The 21,820-nt window shown below is 41.4% G+C and overlaps 1 protein-coding gene across 1 annotated transcript in view; it reads right to left on the reverse strand.

Moving 5' to 3' along the window:
• Positions 1-14,934: 14,934 nt before the first annotated feature.
• DTHD1 (death domain containing 1) overlaps positions 14,935-21,820 on the reverse strand; it is a 70,837-nt gene continuing 63,951 nt past the window's right edge. Inside the window, exons 8-9 of the mRNA XM_044276072.1 lie at positions 16,887-16,944; positions 14,935-15,474 (exon numbers count right to left, since the gene is read on the reverse strand). Coding sequence (XP_044132007.1) covers positions 15,173-15,474; positions 16,887-16,944 — 360 coding nt within the window. The 3' untranslated portion in view covers positions 14,935-15,172. The remainder of the gene's footprint in view (positions 15,475-16,886; positions 16,945-21,820) is intronic.

Here is a 21,820-nt window from a genome sequence, read left to right on the forward strand (position 1 = left end):
AATTTCCGCATTTTGAAGCAGCTCTGACTTTCTGAGCACCTGTCATGTTTCCTGAGGTTCTACAATGCCCAGACAGTAGAAAAAGCCCACAAATGACCCCATTTCGGAAAGTAGACACCCTAAGGTATTCACTGCTGGGCATAGTGAGTTCATAGAACTTTTTATTTTTGACACAAGTTAGTGGAAAATTATGATTTTTTTATTTTATTTTTTCTTACAAAGTCTCATTTTCCACTAACTTGTGACAAAAAAATTAAAACTTCCATGAACTCACTATGCCCATCATAAAATACCTTGGGGTGTCTTCTTTCCAAAATGGGGTCACTTGTGGGGTAGTTATACTGCCCTGGCATTTTAGGGGCCCTAATGCGTGAGAAGTAGTTTGAAATTCAAATGTGTAAAAAATGTCCTGTGAAAATTTGGGCCCCTTTGCCCACCTAGGCTGCAAAAAAGTGTCACACATGTGGTATTTCCGTACTCAGGAGAAGTTGGGAAATGTGTTTTGGGGTGTCTTTTTAAATATACCCATGCTGGGTGAGAGAAATATCTCTCTAAAAGTCAACTTCCCATTTTTTTAAACAAAGTTGTCATTTGACAGAGATATTTATCTCACCCAGCATGGTTATATGTAAAAAGACATCCCAAAACACATAGCCCTACTTCTCCTGAGTACGACGATACCACATGTGTGACACTTTTTTGCAGCCTAGGTGGGCAAAGGGGCCCAAATTCTAAAGAGCACCTTTAGGATTTCACAGGGCATTTTTAACACATTTGGATTTCAAACTACTTCTCACGCATTAGGGCCCCTAAAATGCCAGGGCAGTATAAATACCCCACAAGTGACCCCATTTTGGAAAGAAGACACCCCAAGGTATTCCGTGAGGGGCATTTTCTATATAGTTCTGGCAATGTGCGGATCCACAAAATGCGGAACCACATTGCCGGTGTCCGCGTTTTGCGGATCCGAGGTGTCCGTGTTTTGCGGATCTGCGGTGTCTGTGTTTTGCGGATCCGCGGTGTCCGTGTTTTGCGGATCCACGGATCTGCAAAACACATACGGACGTCTGAATGGAGCCATACAGGGGGGTGATCAATGACAGGTGGGTGATCAGGGAGTCTATATGGGGTGATCACCACCCTGTCATTGATCACCCCCCTGTAAGGCTCCATTCAGACGTCCGTATGTGTTTTGCGGAACGTCTGAATGGAGCCTTACAGGGGGGTGATCAATGACAGGGGGGTGATCCCCCCATATAGACTCCCTGATCACCCCCATGTCTTATTGGCACATTATTTGGCGGGCACTATGGGGGCATCTACTGAGGCCACAAAGAAGGGGTATTTTATATGGGGGGGCTCTGTGTGGTACTAGTATTATCAGGGGTATTATCTGTTTCTGCAGTATAGTATTAGGGAGCACAGCGGCACAGTATTGGGGGTGGTAGGATGATTTGTCCAGAAGATGCAAGGATGTTGGAAAAGTAGTAAACTAAGATATAATTTTTTTGGTCAAACTGCAGAGACGAAAAATGGCTGAAAAATTGTGGTCTGGTCTGAAGGTCTGAAAGGAGAAGATGAGGAAAGAGAACATCTACAGGAGATGTCACTGGATGTAAGAGATATGTGTGCTGTATTACCCTGTATTTCTGTAGTGGTAGGAGCAGGGGCGTAACGTTCGCGGTCATAGAGGGTGCGTCCGTGACTGGGGGGTGGAGGTGAAGGTTCAGACAAACTGATGCAGTCTGACTTTGTTTCTTACACCGTTGACACAATTCTTATGTACAGGATTCGTAGGATTCGAGATTCGATATGTTCGAGAACCTTTTCGGATTCGAATTCGAAAAAAATTGGATTCGTCCCACCTCTAGCCGGGACGATTCTCCAACGCGCATTTGCAATCAAATGTTCGCAAACTGCGTGTTCGAGGCAGGCCTCATTCACTTTAATGGCAGACGAACCTCAAAAACTTTCAGGTCATATTTGCAGCCAGCAAACACTTACTAGAAATACATAAATAGTCCCACAACATGGATCATTGGCAAAAATTCCTACAAAAAATATGCATTTTAATTAGGCGCCACTTTTATGCGTCTTAAAGGGAGACTCTCAAAAATGTGCCCTGCTGGAGCCTAGAAATTTTTTATTTCCTATCGGTTTGATGTATACAAATGTGCAGCACTCCACGTTTTTGTATCCTGCAGAGTCCATTAAAAAAATGCATACGTTAACGTAATTTTTTTTTCTACCATGGAACTGTATGGTGAACGGACGCCACTGTACGGCATCAGTCTGAGGCATCTGTTAATGCTTAAATTTTTCGTATGCATTAGACCTCATGCACATGACCGTTGTTGTGGTCCGCATTCGAGCCGCAGTTTTTGCGGCTCAGGTGCAGACACATTCACTTCAATGGGGCCACAAAAGATGCGGACAGCACTCCGTGTGCTGTCCGCATCCATTGCTCCGTTCTGTGGCCCTGCAAAAAAAAAAATAGCATGTCCTATTCTTGTCCGTTTTGCGGACTAGAATAGGCATTTCTATAATGGGCCGCCCATCCCGTTCCGCAAAAAACAGAACAGTTGTGTGCATGAGGCCTTAAATGGAGGGCAAAAGTAGGATGTGCACACAGCACTAGTGTCAGAATAAGTACCAGTACTCAGCAAAGAAGCGTGGTGAAGACGGGAGGCCGCCATGTACTGAAAGAGCTCTACCTGGTCCTGGTGGTCAGGGATGAGGACTGTGTTTCCCAAGGATCATTTTCTACTGGGAAATACAGGGCACAGTATAATACACTAGAATCTATATAATATAAAGATATTAGACCTACCCCTGAATAATAATTCAATTAGGTGGTCATTTATTATATAAAAATACATATATGTTAGGCGAATTTCTGACACAGATTGTGGCACCGCAATCTGCATATTTTTCCTGCTCATGCCAGGTCTAAAAAAGGATGGCGTGGGCAGGGTAAGGGATACAGTTATGGCCATCCAGTTATTGGATACCACCACCATACATTGACCGGATGACACCTCTGTACAGTGACCGGATAACACCACCATAACGTGAACTGATAAAAGGGTATAAGAGGGCACAGTACATGGTGTGGTAAGAGGGCACAATGCATGGTACAAGGGGGCACAGTACAGGGTGAAGGGCACAGTACAGGGTGGGGACACAGTCACATGACCCTGTGACATTAGAAGGTCCTTATGGTGAATACGGTTCATACGCCACCATAATGAGAGGCAGAGGAGTGAGACAGGGGTGTGATTATGTGGCTAGAGATAGAAAATTTAACTGTTGGCCAGTACAGGCACCAAAAATTAGGCATTCACCTGACATAAAAGCACATTTTATGCCTCTGTACATACATAAGGCAATGACCATTCTTTGTGCTGGGTGGTGGCGGACATGTGTGGGCTACCATGAGGAAATTCAATTACACGTGGTCATCACAGGTGTTGAATTCCTCCGAGATCCATGAGTCATTCCTTTTGAAAAATGCAAGGTAGTGCACACTGTCGTGAGCTAGCAAGTGCGCTTATCGGTCACGATCCCCCCCCCCACCCCCAGCGCTGCGCTAAATGTCCTTTCGGACAGGACACTCGTCTAGGGGAATGCCAAGAGTTCCATGGCAAATTGTGCCAGCTCTGTGATTGTGGACCTTTTCTTCGACAAAAGTTGGGGATCCAATCTCATTGAACTGTGTGCATAGAAACATAGAATGTGTTGGCAGATAAGAACCATTTGGCCCATCTGGTCTGTCCAATATACTGAATACTATGAATAGCCCTTGTCCCTATCTTATATGAAGGATAACCTTCTGCCTATCCTATGCATGCTTAAACTCCACTGTATTTGCAGCTACCACTTCTGCAGGAAGACTATTCCATGCATCCACTACTCTCTCAGTAAAGTAATACTTCCTGATATTACTTTTAAACATTTGCCCCTCTAATTTAAAACTATGTCCTCTTGTAGCAGTTTTTCTTCTTTTAAATATTCTCTCCTCTTTTACCTTGTTGATTCCCTTTATGTATTTAAAAGTTTCTATCATATCCCCTCTGTCTCGTCTTTCTTCCAAGCTATACATGTTAAGGTCCTTTAATCTTTCCTGGTCAGTTTTATCCTGCAATCCATGTACCAGTTTAGTAGCCTTTCTCTGAACTCTCTGCAAAGTATCAATATCCTTTTGGAGATATGGTCTCCAGTACTGAGCACAATACTCCAAATTAGGTCTCACTATTGCTCTGTAGAGAGGCATGAGCACCTCCCTCTTTCTACTGGTAATGCCTCTCCCTATACACCCAAGCATTCTGCTAGCATTTCCTGCTGCTCTATGACATTGTCTGCCTACCTTTAAGTCTTCTGAAATAATGACCCCTAATTCCCTTTCCTCAGATACTGAGGTTAGGGCTGTATCACTGATTTTATATTCTGCTCTTGGGTAGATGTGACGTCATCGGCGCAGGCGCATTGAGGATGGAGCCGCCGAGCAAGTGGCCACCTCTCAGTGCGCCTGCGCAGATTGAAGAGAGGTACGGCCGCGGCGCAGGCGCCAGATATTGAATCAAAACAGGCAGGGCCAGCAGAGAAAGGGTCAGCGGACGGGATCTGTCAATCAACAAGCAGAGGGGGCGTCATTACCATCGGAGGACGCGGCTGCTACCAGCAAGTAGCCGCCCTACTTGCTGGTAGCAAGGTAATTTACATATTTCAAAAATCGATTTTTAACAAATTCTACTGAACGAAAATCATTAATTAGCTTATGTATGATGAGATCGCAGTGTAGGGATTATTAGTAAAGAAAAAAAAAAAAAAACGGTTTCATGGGGTGACAGAAGCCCTTTAAATGCTCCTTAGAAAATACTTGGAACTGTTCACCAAGGACATTTGTTCCCTCGAGAGAAAGATGCAAACCATCTTTCTTGTACAGTTCTTTTCAATTCCAACAAAAACATGAGACACAAAGCCAAACCCTTGGTTCAGACACCATTCACCAAGCCATACATTGAATTCCTTAATGCGCATCTTCCTGTCATGCTGAAGGTTATGCACAGGCAAACTGCAGAAAATGAAACAGTTGATGCAACCTCCCGTATGTCCTTTCCAAGCGTATGAAAAGCTTCTTTCACCTTTGAAACCTCTGGCCACAGGTAAAGCCTGCACACCCAGTAGTCAAGTGGTTCCTCGCTTCTCAGAGCATCCACATCGGCCGTTAACCCGATGTAGTCGGACACTTGTCGGTCTAGGCGGTGAGGCTGGATCCGGAGGGCGGCTGTCGATAGGTTGGCTGCAAGAAAGATCTCATATCCGAAGTGACCAACACATCTTCAAACCGCCCTCTTTTTGCAGGCGCGGTAGGATTGGTACCCGCACCTGTTTTGCTGTGGGTGGAAATTCCTCTGCTAGCCATCAATCTTCAGGTCTGAGATTTCTCACTATTTCTTCTGCCTGCAGCAATTACTCTTGTTATTTTCATTTTGGGTAATATTTATCTATTATTTATTTTACTTTTACTATATAGAGCCAACATATTCCACAGCGCTTTACAGACATCGTTCTTACCCACTGTCCCACAATCTAGATCACAGGAAATTGCTGAGCACTCAGCTATCTCCAGCTCTTGCATAGAAAAAGAATGGAGCTCAAGGTGCAATGCCCGACCTGCAGCTCTATCAGATCAGGGGGAATGGGACCCTCATTATCGGGATGGGTAGGGGTCCCAGCCATTAGACCCCCATAAACCAGTTACTTATTCCCTATCATATGGCTAGTCAATAACTTGTAAACTTGGTACAACCCTTTAAATTAAATTGTCAACTCAAACAAAATATAAACAGCACAGCATTTATTCTCCTCTATATCTGGATATATTTCATGAAAACAACTCACCTTTACGCTTCTCATTAAAGATGATTTAACTCATAACTTTTTAACATATGTGATACATTTTTAGACTGTCTGACCACCCTTTACATCACTTTCTTAAGCTTTTACATATTTTGTTAGTTTGCCGTAGAAGTGGTCTTTGAGCACCATCTTGTGGAATATTGGATAATACACATTAGCAAGATGGCAAAGTACCATGAATGTCAATGGATAATATTTAGGATACAATATAATGAACAGTAAATTTTGACCATTCTCTTATCTATTGTGTCAAGCAGAATTTTTATTTATTGAGAGTAAAGTGATATTACAATGAAGGGGTATTTTAGCATTGCCAGTAGAAAACTCAGTGAGGATAGGAGTATATATTGTAGAGACCTAAATTAATAATGGTTCCTCGACCAAGTAATGATTTGCAACATAAATGTAGTTATATGTTAAAGATTTTCTCGAGAGACAAACAGGGACATTTATCAAGCCCTATATGCCACAATTCTGGCGTAAAAAAAGTCGCACATTATGGAGCACGGCATGTGTGCACAATAATTTGCGACTTTTTTCAGCTTCCTGTCACTTTTCAGAAGTGTCATGAAAAGGGGCAGGAATTGTCAAAGGGGGCGTGGCTTTGTGTCGCCACAGCATTTACTATAACTTTCGCCAGAAAATGGTGGAAGTAATAGCTGAAGTCTACACCATCCTGTAGCTGGTGGAGACTTCAATTTTTGGCACATGGCAGGGCAGAGATATGTCTGATTTGCTAAAAGGAATCTACCTCTTAATAAACTAGGCATATTTTAAGCCAAGAATAACATATGGATGCGCCAGTCTTGATATATCGCCCCCTTACACAGGGACATTCTGTGATCAGAGGTTCAGATATGACTGCTGCGAGGTTGAGTATGCCTCCAGAACTCAGGGTATGGATCATGCCTACTAGACTGATACCAAAATTTACTAGCCTCTACAGAAATAGCCGCTATTAATTCTGTGGTTTGGTATCCCATATAAGTGAGGCTAGTTTAACACTAGCATTTTACGTTCCAGCAGGCTGCTCTGGCAGAGAACAACCTCTCGGAGTTCTCTGGATCCGGCGTTGTTGGATGTTACTACAATGCCTGTCGGTCACGTTCACTGTAATGGGAACAGGCTGAGATCTGACTACTACCGGGAAAATATGCCGGGATTCGGTCACACAAAAGCCGCTCCATGCGGTTTCTGTTTCCATTTTTAAACCACTGATGCCAGTTTTCAGCAGGTGCAAGATTGGGCATTTTTATCTATGTTAATTACTGTAGTTTCACTCCAGATATATCACTGTGACTTTTTTGAAACGTAAAAAAAAAATCACAATGTCACTTCAGTAAAGAGAGAATTTTTCTGCTTTTAGAACCACTGAGGAAGGAGCCTGGAGCTCCGAAACGAGTTTGGTAGAATTGTGTGATCCAGGAGAACCCCCTTTCCCGAGACAAGTAGGACACCAAATAATAAGGAACTATACGACTTGACTCACAGGAAACCGGGAGACCTGGGAAAGACAGTCTTTATATATAGAAAATAAATACAATGCAAGAGCACTCTGCAAACACAAATAAAGTACAATAATGCCATAGTAATAGAAAATATTCTGGTGCTAATGCTACGCTTATTCTATAAATTTGAGACTCTTGGCAAATACATTTTGCACAAAATTATTTGGGCCTGTCTGCAACACGCCAAGGCGATCTCTGTAAGACGGGAACCTAATACTAAATGCTACCTGTTATGTGCCATAACGGCCACCATAAAATTCAGGGAGTGCAGGTTCCACATGCATGCTGGGTCCACTCTTCTTTTTATCATTTTTGATGCCAAAATGGCCTCCATTAAATTCAGGGAATGCAGGTACCATGCTGAGCTGAATAAAAGACAATTTTTTTCTTTCACCACATCGGATGTGCCGCAGTTTTTCTTTTTGCTACGTGTGTGGATGGACAGTTGCGTCTGTACTGCTGGCACTCAAGATTTATATTACGGTTAGTAATGCCTTGAACTTCCTATATATATATATATATATATATACTGAGCAAAAATATAAACGCAACACTTTCGGTATTGCTCCCATTTTGCATGAGTTGAACTCAAAGATCTGAAACATTTTCGACATACATAAAAGAACCATTACTATCAAATATTGTTCAGAAATCTGTCTAGATCTGTGTTAGTGAGCACTTCTCCTTTGCCGAGATAATCCATCCCACCTCACAGGTGTGGCATATCAAGTTGCTGATTAGACAGCATGAATATTGATCAGGTGTGCCTTAGACTGCCCACAATTAAAGACAACTCTGAAATGTGCACAGTTTTGCCTTACTGGGGGGGGGGGGGGGAGAGTATCTGGTGTGGCCACCATTTTACTCACGCAGTGCAACACGTCTCTGTTGCATAGGGTTGATGAGGTTGTTGATTGTGGCCTGTGGAATCTTGGTCCACTCCTCTTCAATAGCTGTGCGAAGTTGCTGAATATTGGCAGGAACTGGAAGACGCTGTCGTATACGCCGATCCAGAGCATTCCAAACTTGCTCAATGGGTGACATGTCCAGTGAGTATGCTGACCATGCAAGAACTAGGATGTTTTCAGCTTCCAGGAATTGTGTAAAGAGCCTTGGAATATGGGGCTGTGCATTATCATGCTGCAACATGAGGTGATGGTCATGGATGAATGGCACAACAATGGACCTCAGGATCAATAAAATGCACCTGTGTTCGTTGTCCATAACATACGCCTGCCCATACCATAACCCCACCGCCACCATGGGCCACTCGATCCAAAACGTTGACGTCAGAAAACCACTCACCCACACAACGCCACATACTGTGTCTGCCATCAGCCCTGAACAGTGAAAACCGGGACTCATCCGTGAACAGAACGCCTCTCCAACGTGCCAGACGCCATTGAATGTGAGCATTTGCCCACTCAAGTCAATTACGATGACGAACTGCAGTCAGGTACAGACCCAGACCCCAATGAGGACGACGAACATGCAGATGAGTTTCCCTGAGACGGTTTCTGACAGTTTGTGCAGAAATTTTTTGGTTATGCAAACCTATTGTTGCCGCAGCTGTCCGGATGGCTGGTCTCAGACGATCATAGAGGTGAACATGCTGGATGAGGAGGTCCTGGGCTGGTGTGGTTTCACGTGGTCTGCAGTTGTGAGGCCTGTTGGATGTACTGCCAAATTCTCTGAAACGTTTTTGGACACAGATTATGGTAGAGAAATGAACATTCATTGCATGGGCAACAGCTCTGGTAGACATTCCTGCAGTCAGCATGCTAATTGCACGCTCCTTCAAATGTTGCGACATCTGTGGCATTCGGCTGTGGGATCAAACTGCACATTTCAGTGTGGCCTTTTTTTGTGGGCAACATTCATGCTGCCACACCTGTGAGGTGGGATGGATTATCTAGGCAAAGAAGAAGTGCTCATTAACACAGATATACAGGGTGGGCCATTTATATGGATACACCTTAATAAAATGGGAATGGTTGGTGATATTAACTTCCTGTTTGTGGCACATTAGTATATGTGAGGGGGGAAACTTTTCAAGATGGGTGGTGACCATGGCGGCCATTTTGAAGTCGGCCATTTTGAATCCAACTTTTGTTTTTTCAATAGGAAGAGGGTCATGTGACACATCAAACTTATTTGGAATTTCACAAGAAAAACAGTGGTGTGTTTGGCTTTAACATAACTTTATTCTTTCATGAGTTATTTACAAGTTTCTGAACACTTATAAAATATGTTCAATGTGCTGCCCATTGTGTTGGATTGTCAATGCAACCCTCTTCTCCCACTCTTCACACACTGATAGCAACACCGCAGGAGAAACTTGTAAATAACTCATGAAAGAATAAAGTTACGTTAAAACCAAGCACACCATTTGAGAGTAATGGGTCTTTTGTGTATGTAGAAAATGTTTCAGATCTTTGAGTTCAGCTTATGCAAAATGGGAGCAAAACCGAAAGTGTTGCGTTTATATTTTAGTTCAGTATATATATATATATATACGCATTGACACTGTATAGATAGGATTTAAACTGAGGAAAATCCTATCCATTACGTTAGGTGGATGAGACATTTATATGAACTTTAATAGGGGACTAACAATTATTTAATATTACTACAATTATGAACATTGATTCCACAATTAAATTAAGAATACAATTAATATCTGAATCAAGTAACAGCACTGATTGTTTACCATTATTTTAAACTAATATAATCATGAACAGTGATCATTGGATGAATTATGAACATTAATGAATTAATTCATTAATTAATAGGAGATAAGTATTACCATTAAGATTGTTATTTTAAACTAAAAGAATACAATCATGAACAGTGATCGTTGGATAAATTATGAACAATAATCAACTAACTATTTGGATCAAGTAATACCCCTAACAATTCTCTGGATTTAATAACATCACTAATCATTTGATATTTGGACAAATCAACATCATTGATTCATTTTAGGATATATGTGTATATATATATATATATATATATATATATATATATATATATATCCATTTATATTTATACCACTGGAAAATTTTGACTTAAAGTTACTTTTATTCAACCAGCAACTAATTTTTTGACTTGAAATGACATGTGTCTCCCAAAAGATAATAGGACGATGAACAAGAGGCATTATTGTGGGGAAAAAACAATTTCTCAGCTTTTATTTACGTTTGAGCAAAAAGTGTCCAGTCCAAAATTATTCATACCTTTCACAAACTGTCACAGTCTGTGGGAAAATCAAAAGTTCTATACCATTTCAAATAGTCCAAGCTGTTCTAAAGCATCCTAATTACCCTGATTAATTGGTAACAACAGTTTTAATCAACTCAACAGGTGAAAAACAGCAGCTCGCTGCAGTTGGTTTGTGGACAGTCATGGCTAAAATAAAGGATCTCAGTGAGGACCTACGGCTGTGCATTGTGGCTGCTCACAAGTCAGGAAAGGGCTACAAGGCCATTTCTAAATGTTTTCCCAGTTCCAGTGGCTACAGTGAAAAGTATTATTAAAAAATACAAGATGTTCCAAGTAACGGATCTCCTGGCACCCCGACTGGGTACCTCCGTTGATTGATGCTCCTAGTGCTTCCCGAGGACTCCAAGCACTCCGCTCTACACCAAAACCACCACAGGAACCAGGAACAGCTCTTACAAGAGCTAATAGTATAGCCAGGAGAGTATAGCAAATCTTCAGTGTATAGCAATCCCCAGTGTCGATCAGTTACCCAAACACCAGCCTTAACATGATGAAGGGTAAAACAGGAACTCTTTATTGAACACACAGCATTGACTTATATACACATGACATACGGAGGACATGACATAGCAGTCAATCCTGTACAGTTTAAACACAAAACTAACCCTATTCAGCAAACACAATGGCATTGTATGTGACGCAATTAACAAACACAATGGCATTGTCTGTGAACCAATTAACAAACACTCTGGCATTGTCTTTGACGCAATCAACAATGAACATGCAAACAGATATCTTCCCCCCTCCATAATGAATGAATGGGAAGAGGAGACACATGTGATGGGATTATCTCCTGAGTGTATTATAGGAGTCGGCTGCTATTATAGTCAACTATCGTAATCTCATCACTAACACAATCAGTGGGAGTCTCAGTGCAGAGTTAACCCTTTTTGTGTTGCTGAATCCACACCATGCCTTTTTAATGGGCAATAGGAAATATGTGGCATATAAATTACACACATAAATCAGGGTTCATAGTTCCTTGTAACCCCAAAATCTCTGAGGGGGTCTCCATAGTTTTCGGTCCATAGTCTGTAGGAAGGAGGCTAGCCCTCAGGCTTCTCCAGCAGCCCCAGTGACGGTTTAGTCCGTCACATTCCGCACTGTGGAAAATCTCAGAATACATGGTCGGAAGCCAAAAGTGACACCTGTGCTGGCCAGGAGGATAGTTAGAGAGGTGAAAAAGAATCCAAGGATCACCACCAAGGCCATCCTGGTGAATCTGAGCTCTGCTGATGGCAATGTCTCTGGCAGACAATCCAACAGACACTGCACACTGCTGGGTTCCATGGATGCAGACCAAGGAGGACGCCACTTCTCCAGATAAGGCACACAAAAGCTCGCTTGGCCTTTGCAAAAGCTCATCTGGACAAAGAAGAAGACTTCTGGTCTTCTGTGTTATGGTCAAATGAAACAAAAATTGAATTGTTCGGTCACAATGATGTTTCCTTCATTTGGCGTAAAAAAGGAGAAGCCTTCAACCCAAAGAACACCATCCCCACTGTCAAACATGGTGGTGGGAACCTAATGCTTTGGGGGTGTTTTTCAGTCAATGGACCAGGGAACCCAATCACAGTAAACAGCACCATGAAAAAAGAGCAATACATGAGGATTCTCAACGACAACATCAGGCAGTCTGCAGAGAAACTTGGCCTTGGGCACCAGTGGACATTTCAGCATGACAATGACCCAAAACACACAGCAAAAGTGGTGAAGAAATGGTTAGCAGACAACAACATTAACGTTTTGGAGTGGCCCAGCCAGAGTCCAGACTTGAATCCAATTGAGAATCTGTGGAGGGAGCTAAAGATCAGGGTGATGGCAAGAAGACCCTCCAATCTGAAAGATTTGGAGCTCATTGCTAAAGATGAATGGACAAAAACACCTGTAGAGACATGCCAAAAGCTGGTCTGCAATTATAGGAAGTGTTTGATTGCTGTAATAGCCAATAAAGGCTTTTCTATTGATTATTGAGAAGGGTATGAATCATTTTGGACTGGACACTTTTTGCTCAAATGTAAATAAAAGCTGAGAAATGTTTTTTTTTTTCCACAATAATGTCTCTTGTACATCGTCTTATTATCTTTTGGGAGACACCTATGTCATTTCCCGTCAAAAAAATACTTGCTGGTTGAATAAAAGTAACTTTAAGTCAAAATTTGCCAGGGGTATGAATAATTATGGGCAGCACTGTATATATATATATATATATATATATATATATATATATAATTTTTTTTGTTTTTGTATTTTTTTCAATCAGTGATTTGCACATCTTGGACAATAGGTAATATATTTTTGAAAAATAAAAGGTATTTGATATCTGCTATGAATGCTGCTTACATTATGTTTTAAAATAAGGTTTTTATTAATACATTTTTATTTATACTATTTTCTCTATTTTATGTATCTGGTATATTGAAGTGGGAATTTTCAAGGCAGTTCCAGATGATTAAGTGCCTCTTAATATCCATAAACATAGAGCATTCTATTGTATGTAGCGGGCGCAATGACAGGGAACGGCGATTGCACCGCATCTCTGTCATTGAACCCCTCATTTAGGCCTTTCAGGGTTCAATCATGGGTTAAAAGAATATATACTCACCTCATCCATTTTATGGTGGAGAGGCCGTCTCAGCCAGCTTGATTGAAGAAAATGTGTCAAATCTTGTGCACAGTGATATGATGACGTCACCATGTCATCATGCTGGACGGGTGCGGTGATGTCAGCCCAGCCAGGAAGCTGACATCAAACGTCAGTGCACGTGCAAGATTTGACACATTTTCTTAAATCAAGCTGGCTGAGACAGCCTCTCCCCGATCAAATGGATGAGGTGAGTATGTGTTTTTTTTTTTTTTACAGCCATTTAAGGAAAAATTGATTCTTTACCATGAAGTGCCAAGAAATTCGGATTCATGGTGGATTTAATTTTTCAATTTTGTCTACTTTGATTTGCTCAACACTACTAGAGAGTCATAAAAATCTGGAGTGGCATTTGTACACAAAAGTAATAAATAATGCCTGACCTTTGATAATTCTGGTGCAAAATTATGCCAACACCGACTGCTGCAAAACTGACTTTAGAATATTACCACCATGATAATTGCCCCCAGAGACTTATGATATTGATAACTGCCAAGCCCTATGCCTCACATCTAGGTATGTAACTACCAAGCTCTGTGCATTCACTACTATGTATCTGATGTACCTCGGAGCTACAATATTAAAATTTGTTGTAATGATTGATAAGTTGGTAAAAATAAGAAATCCACTTTTTTTCTCCCTGAAAAAGTTTTTTTATGAGGAAAAAATGAAAAAATTAAATCCCCTCTATATATTTGGGATCACTGCATCTATAACTTGAGGTATACAAATATCACTTTGCCTATCCCGCACAGTAAATGGCATAAAAACACACAGTAATTTCAAAAGAAGGCAAAAAAGTTATTGATCTTGGATGCAAAAACATTTTCTTTTTTTTAAATAATTTTAAAAGTAGTTATACAGAAAAAACTAAATATATTTGATATATCTGTAATTGTACTGACCCAGAGAATAAAGTAATTATGCTTTGTATCCCACACAATTATGACAGTAGAAAAGAAAAAGAAAAACCTAAAAAATTCCTGATAATAATGAAGTTCTGCGTTCTCCGTTATTTGCAGATCACAAACAGAAACATAAAATTTGTAATAATTAATTTAATGATGAGTAATGTGTTTTAACAGTATACACAAGGGCAAAGTGGGCATGGATCCGCAAAAAACAGATGACATACGGATGTGTTCCGTATGCATTCTGTATTTTTTGCTGACCCATAGACTTTAATGGAGCCACGGATCATTTTTTTGTGGGCAATAATGGGACAAGTTCTACCCTTTAGTGGAATGGAAATACGTAAACGGAATGCATACGGAGTACATTGAAATGAATGGTTCCGCATATGGACCGCAAACGGAAAAAAAAACATTTGTGTGCAAAAGCCCTATGAAAGGGTTTTTATTTTTTGCAAAAGTAGTACACTTAAAAAACAAACTATCTATTTAATATAGCTGTCATCGGGCTGGCCCAGAGAATAAAGGTGTAATGTTATTTATGATACAACGTTAATGTTGCAATCTTTAAAATGTAAAAAGTCAATCGGGTGCTATAATTTTCCCATTCAATTACAAATTAAAATTAATCAAATATGTGTCATAAATTGATGCCATTAAACACTACAGTTTGTCTCACAAAAACAAGCTCTCATGTCGCTACGTCAACAGAAAAGTAAAAAAAAATGTGATGATGAAAAAATGAAAATATTGCTTAACCATTAACATTTTTAATTGGAAAAAATATACAGAAGTGAAGTATGACTGAAGATAAATACTGTACATAAAAATTATTGACCCTTTCAAATGTTTGTTAAAAAAATAAAATTAAAATAAAAATACAGAAGAATTTCCTTGAAAGGTTAAAGTGTTGCTACTCCACGCATGTTGGGCTCCCATTTCACTTTCATCTGCTCCACTAGATCACTTCTCCCACTTTTGTGCAGATGTCGAGCTAAAAGTGGAAACTTATCTATTGATGTGGGAAGTCTTTTCTTCCAGAGACTCAGTAATTCATAGATCTGATTAGTCAAGTTATGTGGGCTTTTTAGTCTCACTAGCTGGATAGTACTGCGATGAATCGGTAGAGAAAGTAACAGCTCTGAGGCATCTTCTTCTGAAAGTTCTTGAGCCACCCATTTGAGAACACTGTCCCACAACATATCTGTTAGGGAATGATAGAGAAAAAGTTAGAAAATTAAATAATGATATAATGTCTTTAAAGGGTTCTCCAGAAATTTTTTAAAATAGCCGCAAGCAACCTGTAGTAGAATGTGAGAATAACTGGTTGCCACCACTTGCAGAGCTACCTAGTGGGGTAAGGAAGCATGGCCTCACTACACACTACACTGCTCTACAATAGATGGTAATGATGTGATCCATTCTATGATATGCCATCATGGCTGAGCAGCCTGACAGGAGCACTCACCAATATGTAGTATATGCAAGTGCTAGAGCGTAATGTGTAGTGAGGCCTCGCTCCCTCACCCCCTACGCAGCTATGCAAGTGGAGACAACCAGTCCTGCTCAAATTCTAGGACAAGTTACTTGCGGCCATTTAAAATAATTCTCAGAGAACCTGTTTAACATACTGTTTCAAGTAATATAGCTATCAGAATAAAAGGTGTAGTCATTCATCAGTGATGTCCGTTTATGATCTGTTCTGTGGAGGGTCAATGACCATACATATTAAATAGCTGTTCAGTCTATAGCTAGATAACCCCACCGCACCCAAACACAAGCATTTGTTCTCAGTAGGGATAGGGAAATAAGTCTCTGCCAGACAGCTCTGACAAATGGTTGACGCATGTTAAAATCCAACTGCCTAATCTATCTTTTCCTCGACATCTGACACTGGGGATAGTATAGAGGCGCCTATACAGATTGATGGTTGACTGGTCAAATTGAATTAGGGGGTTTTGGAAGACATTCATCTAATCTGTATGGCCACCTTCCCTGTGCTCTGACCCCTGTTGGATCTCATGACATTCAAATGCAGTGTTGAGACTCACTTTGCAGGTGTGTGTTTCAAGAGGACCTCTCTGCTATCCTGTTTCAATTATGCACTTTTTATGGACTTCTATGGAATATTGGTTTTAAGATGCATGCTGCAAGTTATGGATTAAAGGATATATTATGGCAATGAATTGAAATACAAGGTGGCCCATGTCGTTTGTTATTGAGGTGTACTGTGGACTGGTAATGTCCTGGGACATTGTGGCTGGTACAGTGCTATACTCTCTTGAGATATTTTGATTGTTATGCTATCCTGTCATGTCTGTTTTAGTAAATACCTCCCTATTAAATAAATTCCAGAACATTTTGAATAACCTGACAGTTGGTTATTACCATTTCCCTAGTCAAGAGGGCATGACACTGGACAGTCAGAGATCTAGGCAGTGCTGACAGAATCAGAGTTTATATGGACACACCTCATTAACAAGGGAAATTGTGACGTCTAGTTGTCATTTCCAAGAGGAATAACAAGAATAAGAGTTCTAACAAACATTTTATGATTAAAAAAAACAAAAAAAACACTTTATAACTAGAAGAAAACTAATGTGTAGCTCTTCTTACCTCTAGGACCTAACGTCAATGATTTTGTACTTGATGGACGACTGATATTTTTTTCCACCTGTTGCCACAAAAAAGAATACGGTTCCAATAACAATCTTGGTAGAAGATATCTTAAATCTGATTCTATAACAAATCTCCTATTCACATTTTACTATAATGTGTAAAAGCATTTGACATGTGGCCTTGTGCTTGTACAAATAGGACTATTTTTAACAGTGCCTCATAATTCTCATATAAGTTCCCACATGCATATCCCATTTTTGCGTTCCAAAAACCGGAATTTTAGCAAATCTTTATGAATTTGTGCCACCTGAGACATAATTTTTTGCAGAAAGAGACCCATATAGAGATGAACAAATCTATTCAGCTCAAATCAAATTTGTAAGGAATTCCCCCCGCCAAAAAAAATTGGATTACAGTAAATCCAAAACTTTTGGGATTCGTACCACACAAGTCTCTAAAATTGGTGTTCACCATTTTACAGTTCAGAGAAGAAGGCATTTTGGACTGCTTTTTTTAACTGTAAATAAAATATGATATTGCAGTATATTTTTAAACAGGCTGTTACCACCGGCTACCATCTGTTTCCCCCATAGTATATATGTCACTTTAACTGTTACCCTCTTAAATACTGGACCTATTTTCATTTTTGCATTTTGTTTTCCTCCCCATGTTCCAATATCCATAACTTTTACATTTTTCCATTCACATATGAGGATGTATTGTTTGCGGGACCAGCTGAATTTTTTAATGCCACCATTTAATTTACCATGTCTTGTATTGGAAAGTGGGAAAAAACATTTTGGGTGGTAAAATTGAATAGAACCCCACAATTCTGCCAAGGATTTGGGGGTTTTGACATCATTGCATTCAATGTGTGCCAAAAATGTCATAATGTTCTTATTCTGCAGCTTAATGCGATTACCAAAGTTGTATACATTTTACTTTATTTAATTACTGCAAAAAAATTCAAAAATACGAAAAAAATCTACATTTTCTTGGCATTGCCATATTTTGATAGCCATAACTTTTTGATATTTCAGTCTAGGGAGCTATATAAGGGCTTTATTGTGGAATGAACTGTAGTTTTTAATTTTACAAATTTTGTTGTATGTATGCCTTTTTAATCACTGTTATTAAATTTTTTGGGAGGGGATAAGGTGACAAAAAATATTTTTTCACTGCACAGAAATTTTTTAAAATATTTTAATACTTCAGACATTTTCAGATGCAGCGATACCTAATGAGTTTTTTTAAATTCTTTTATATATTTCCATTTGTAAAATTGGGAAAGGGAGGTGATTTAAATGTTTAACCCTTAGGCTACCAGTGCCGTACATGTACGGCACTGGTGCGATGTGTAAACATGACGCCCACTCACACGTGCAGCTGGTGTCACGGCCATCAGATCTCTGCTGTTTTATACAGCAGAGACCCGTGGCTAACTACCGTGACCGGCAATAATGCTGATCGCGGAAATTAAATGCTTTAGGCGCTTCCAGGCTTCCTACCTATGCCCTGTGTGTCCAATCCGGGCATAGATAATGCACTGATTACTAGTAGCTTTAGGTCCCTTTCACACTGGCGAGTATTCTGCATGGGTGCAATGCGTGATGTGAACGCATTGCACCCGCACTAATTCCTTACCCATTCATTTCTATGGGGCTGTGCACATGAGCTGTGATTTTCACGCATCACTTGTGCATTGCGTGAAAATCGCAGCATGCTCTATATTCTGCTCTATAACATGGTTATAAGGGAAAATATTAGCATTCTGAATACATAATGCAAAGTAAAATAGTGATGGAGGGGTTAAAAAAAATTCCAAAAAATCACTGAGTCCACTTGATCGTGTAGTTGAGGATCTCTGTCTTCTTCTGTAATGTTGAGCTGCCGGCTAAGGACCTGTGGTGACGTCACATCACATGGTCCAATCACATGGTCCCTCACCATGGTGATGAACCATGTGATTGGACCATGTGATGAGCACAGTGATGTCATCAAAGGTCCGATTCCTGTGCACATCAAAGAAGAAGACAGAAGAGAGGCCGGCTGCGTGATCAAGTGGATTAAGGTGAGTTAAATTTCTAATATTTTTTTTTAACTTCTCCAGCCTTATTGTACTATGCATTCTGTATTAAGAATACTATTATTTTCCCTTAAAACCATATTATAAGGGAAAATAATACAATCTACAGAACACCTAACCCAAACCCGAACTTCTGTGAAGAAGTTCGGGGTTGGGTACCAAATATGCAGATTATTACAATGTTTTGCACTCGTGCAAAAAAATCACGCATTTTCCCGCAACGCACCCGCATCTTGTCCGGGCAAAAAACATGACGCCCGTGTGAAACAGGCCTTACTGAGTAAGCTAGCAGCATTCAAACTGCAATTCTTATTTTGGCCACCAGATGGCAGGCCAGGATAAGGAAAGAGCAAAAGTGAACAACATAAGTTAATAATAAATTCCTGATAAACCAAAAAATAAATAAAAAATTAAGCTCATATATGAGGCTTGTGGTTATAAGGGAAAATAATAGCATTCTGAATACATGCTATTATAAGCTCATATACGAGGCATATAATTGGCTGAACGGAGAGCACGGGTAGGGTGGTAGATGTCTTATTGACCATGAAATATCTGTCTGTAGCTAAATCAAATGTTTAAAGCCCAGTAATGATTGGAGCATTGATCTCCAAGCTGTCACTCAATATTTGTTGGGGGTTGAAGTTTACCAACCCATAAATTGGAGATCATATATCAAGCTAGTGGATAAGGTATATTATTATTCAGCTGACATTTGGCAAGGTTAATATGACATAATTAGTAATTAGAGTTGAGCAAACACCTGGATGTTCAGGTTCGAGAAGTTCGGCCGAAACTTTCCGAAAATGTTCGTGTTCGGGATCCGAACTCGACCCGAACTTCGCCCCGAACCCTATCGAAGTGAATGGGGACCTGAACTTTTCGGCACTAAAAAAAATTAACCAATATCAATTAGAGAGAGGTCCCATAGGAGAGAATCAGGCTTCATGTCACCCACCACTGTAACAGGCCACTGTGAGATATTTAGGCCCCGGCACCCAGACAGAGGAGAGAGGTCCCGTAACAGAGAATCAGGCTTCATGTCATAGCAGAGAATCATGCTTCATGTCACCCACCACTGGAACAGGCCACTGTCAGATATTTTTAGGCCCCGGCACCCAGACAGAGGAGAGAGGTCCCATAGCAGAGAATCAGGCTTCATGTCAAAGCAGAGAATCAGGCTTCATGTCACCCACCACTGGAACATGCCACTGTCAGATATTTTTAGGCCCCGGCACCCAGACAGAGGAGAGGTTCATTCAACTTTGGGTTGTCCCGCAATATAATGGTAAAATTTAAAAAAAAGGAGGATTGAATGAAGAAGTGCCCTGGAGTACAAGAATATATGGTTAAGGGGAGCTAGTTATAAATGTCTAATCTGCACAAGGGATGGACAGGTCCTGTGGGATCCATGCCTGGTTCATTTTTATGAACGTCAGCTTGTCCACATGCAGCTGCGTTTATCTGTAATGATGCCCCCTGCCATGCTGAATACACGTTCAGACAAAACGCTGGCCGCCGGGCAGGCCAGCACCTCCAAGGCATAAAAGGCTAGCTCTGGCCATGTGGACAATTTGGAGACCCAGAAGTTGAATGGGGCCGAACCATCAGTCAGTACGTGAAGGGGTGTGCACACATACTGTTCCACCATGTTAGTGAAATGTTGCCTCCTGCTAACACGTTCCGTATCAGGTGATGGTGCAGTTAGCTGTGGCGTGGTGACAAAACTTTTCCACATCTCTGCCATGCTAACCCTGCCCTCAGCGGAGCTGGCCATAACACAGCTGCGTTGGCGACCTCTTGCTCCTCCTCTGCCTTCGCCTTCGGCTTCCACCTGTTCCCCTGTGACATTTGGGAATGCTCTCAGAGCGCGTCTACCAACGTGCACTTGTACTCGCGCATCTTCCTATCATGCTCCAGTGCAGGAAGTAAGGTGGGCACATTGTCTTTGTACCGGGGATCCAGCAGGGTGCCAACCCAGTAGTCCGCACACGTTAAAATGTGGGCAACTCTGCTGTCGTTGCGCAGGCACTGCAGCATGTAGTCGCTCATGTGTGCCAGGCTGCCCAGAGGTAAGGACAAGCTGTCCTCTGTGGGAGGCGTATCGTCATCGTCCTCTGTTTCCCCCCAGCCACGCTCCAGTGATGGGCCCAAGCTGCGTTGGGTGCCACCCCGCTGTGACCATGCTTCATCCTCATCCTCCTCTACGTCCTCCTCATCCTCGTCCTCCTCATCCTCCAGTAGTGGGCCCTGTCTGGCCACATTTGTACCTGGCCTCTGCTGTTGCAAAAAACCTCCCTCTGAGTCACTTCTAAGAGACTGGCCTGAAAGTTCTAAAAATGACCCCTCTTCCTCCTCCTCCTCCTCCTCCTCCTGGGCCACCTCCTCTTCCATCATCACCCTAAGTGTTTTCTCAAGGAGACATAGAAGTGGTATTGTAACACTGATAACGGCGTCATCGCCACTGGCCATGTTGGTGGAGTACTCAAAACAGCGCAACAGGGCACACAGGTCTTGCATGGAGGCCCAGTCATTGGTGGTGAAGTGGTGCTGTTCCGCAGTGCGACTGACCCGTGCGTGCTGCAGCTGAAACTCCACTATGGCCTGCTGCTGCTCGCACAGTCTGTCCAGCATGTGCAAGGTGGAGTTCCACCTGGTAGGCACGTCGCCTATGAGGCGGTGAGCGGGAAGGCCAAAGTTACGCTGTAGCGCAGACAGGCGAGCAGCGGCAGGATGTGAATGCCGGAAGCGCGCACAGACAGCCCGCACGTTATGCAGCAGCTCTGACATGTCGGGGTAGTTGTGAATGAACTTCTGCACCACCAAATTGATCACATGTGCCAGG

Source organism: Bufo gargarizans, chromosome 1 (assembly GCF_014858855.1).
Source record: "Bufo gargarizans isolate SCDJY-AF-19 chromosome 1, ASM1485885v1, whole genome shotgun sequence".
NCBI lineage: Eukaryota > Metazoa > Chordata > Amphibia > Anura > Bufonidae > Bufo > Bufo gargarizans.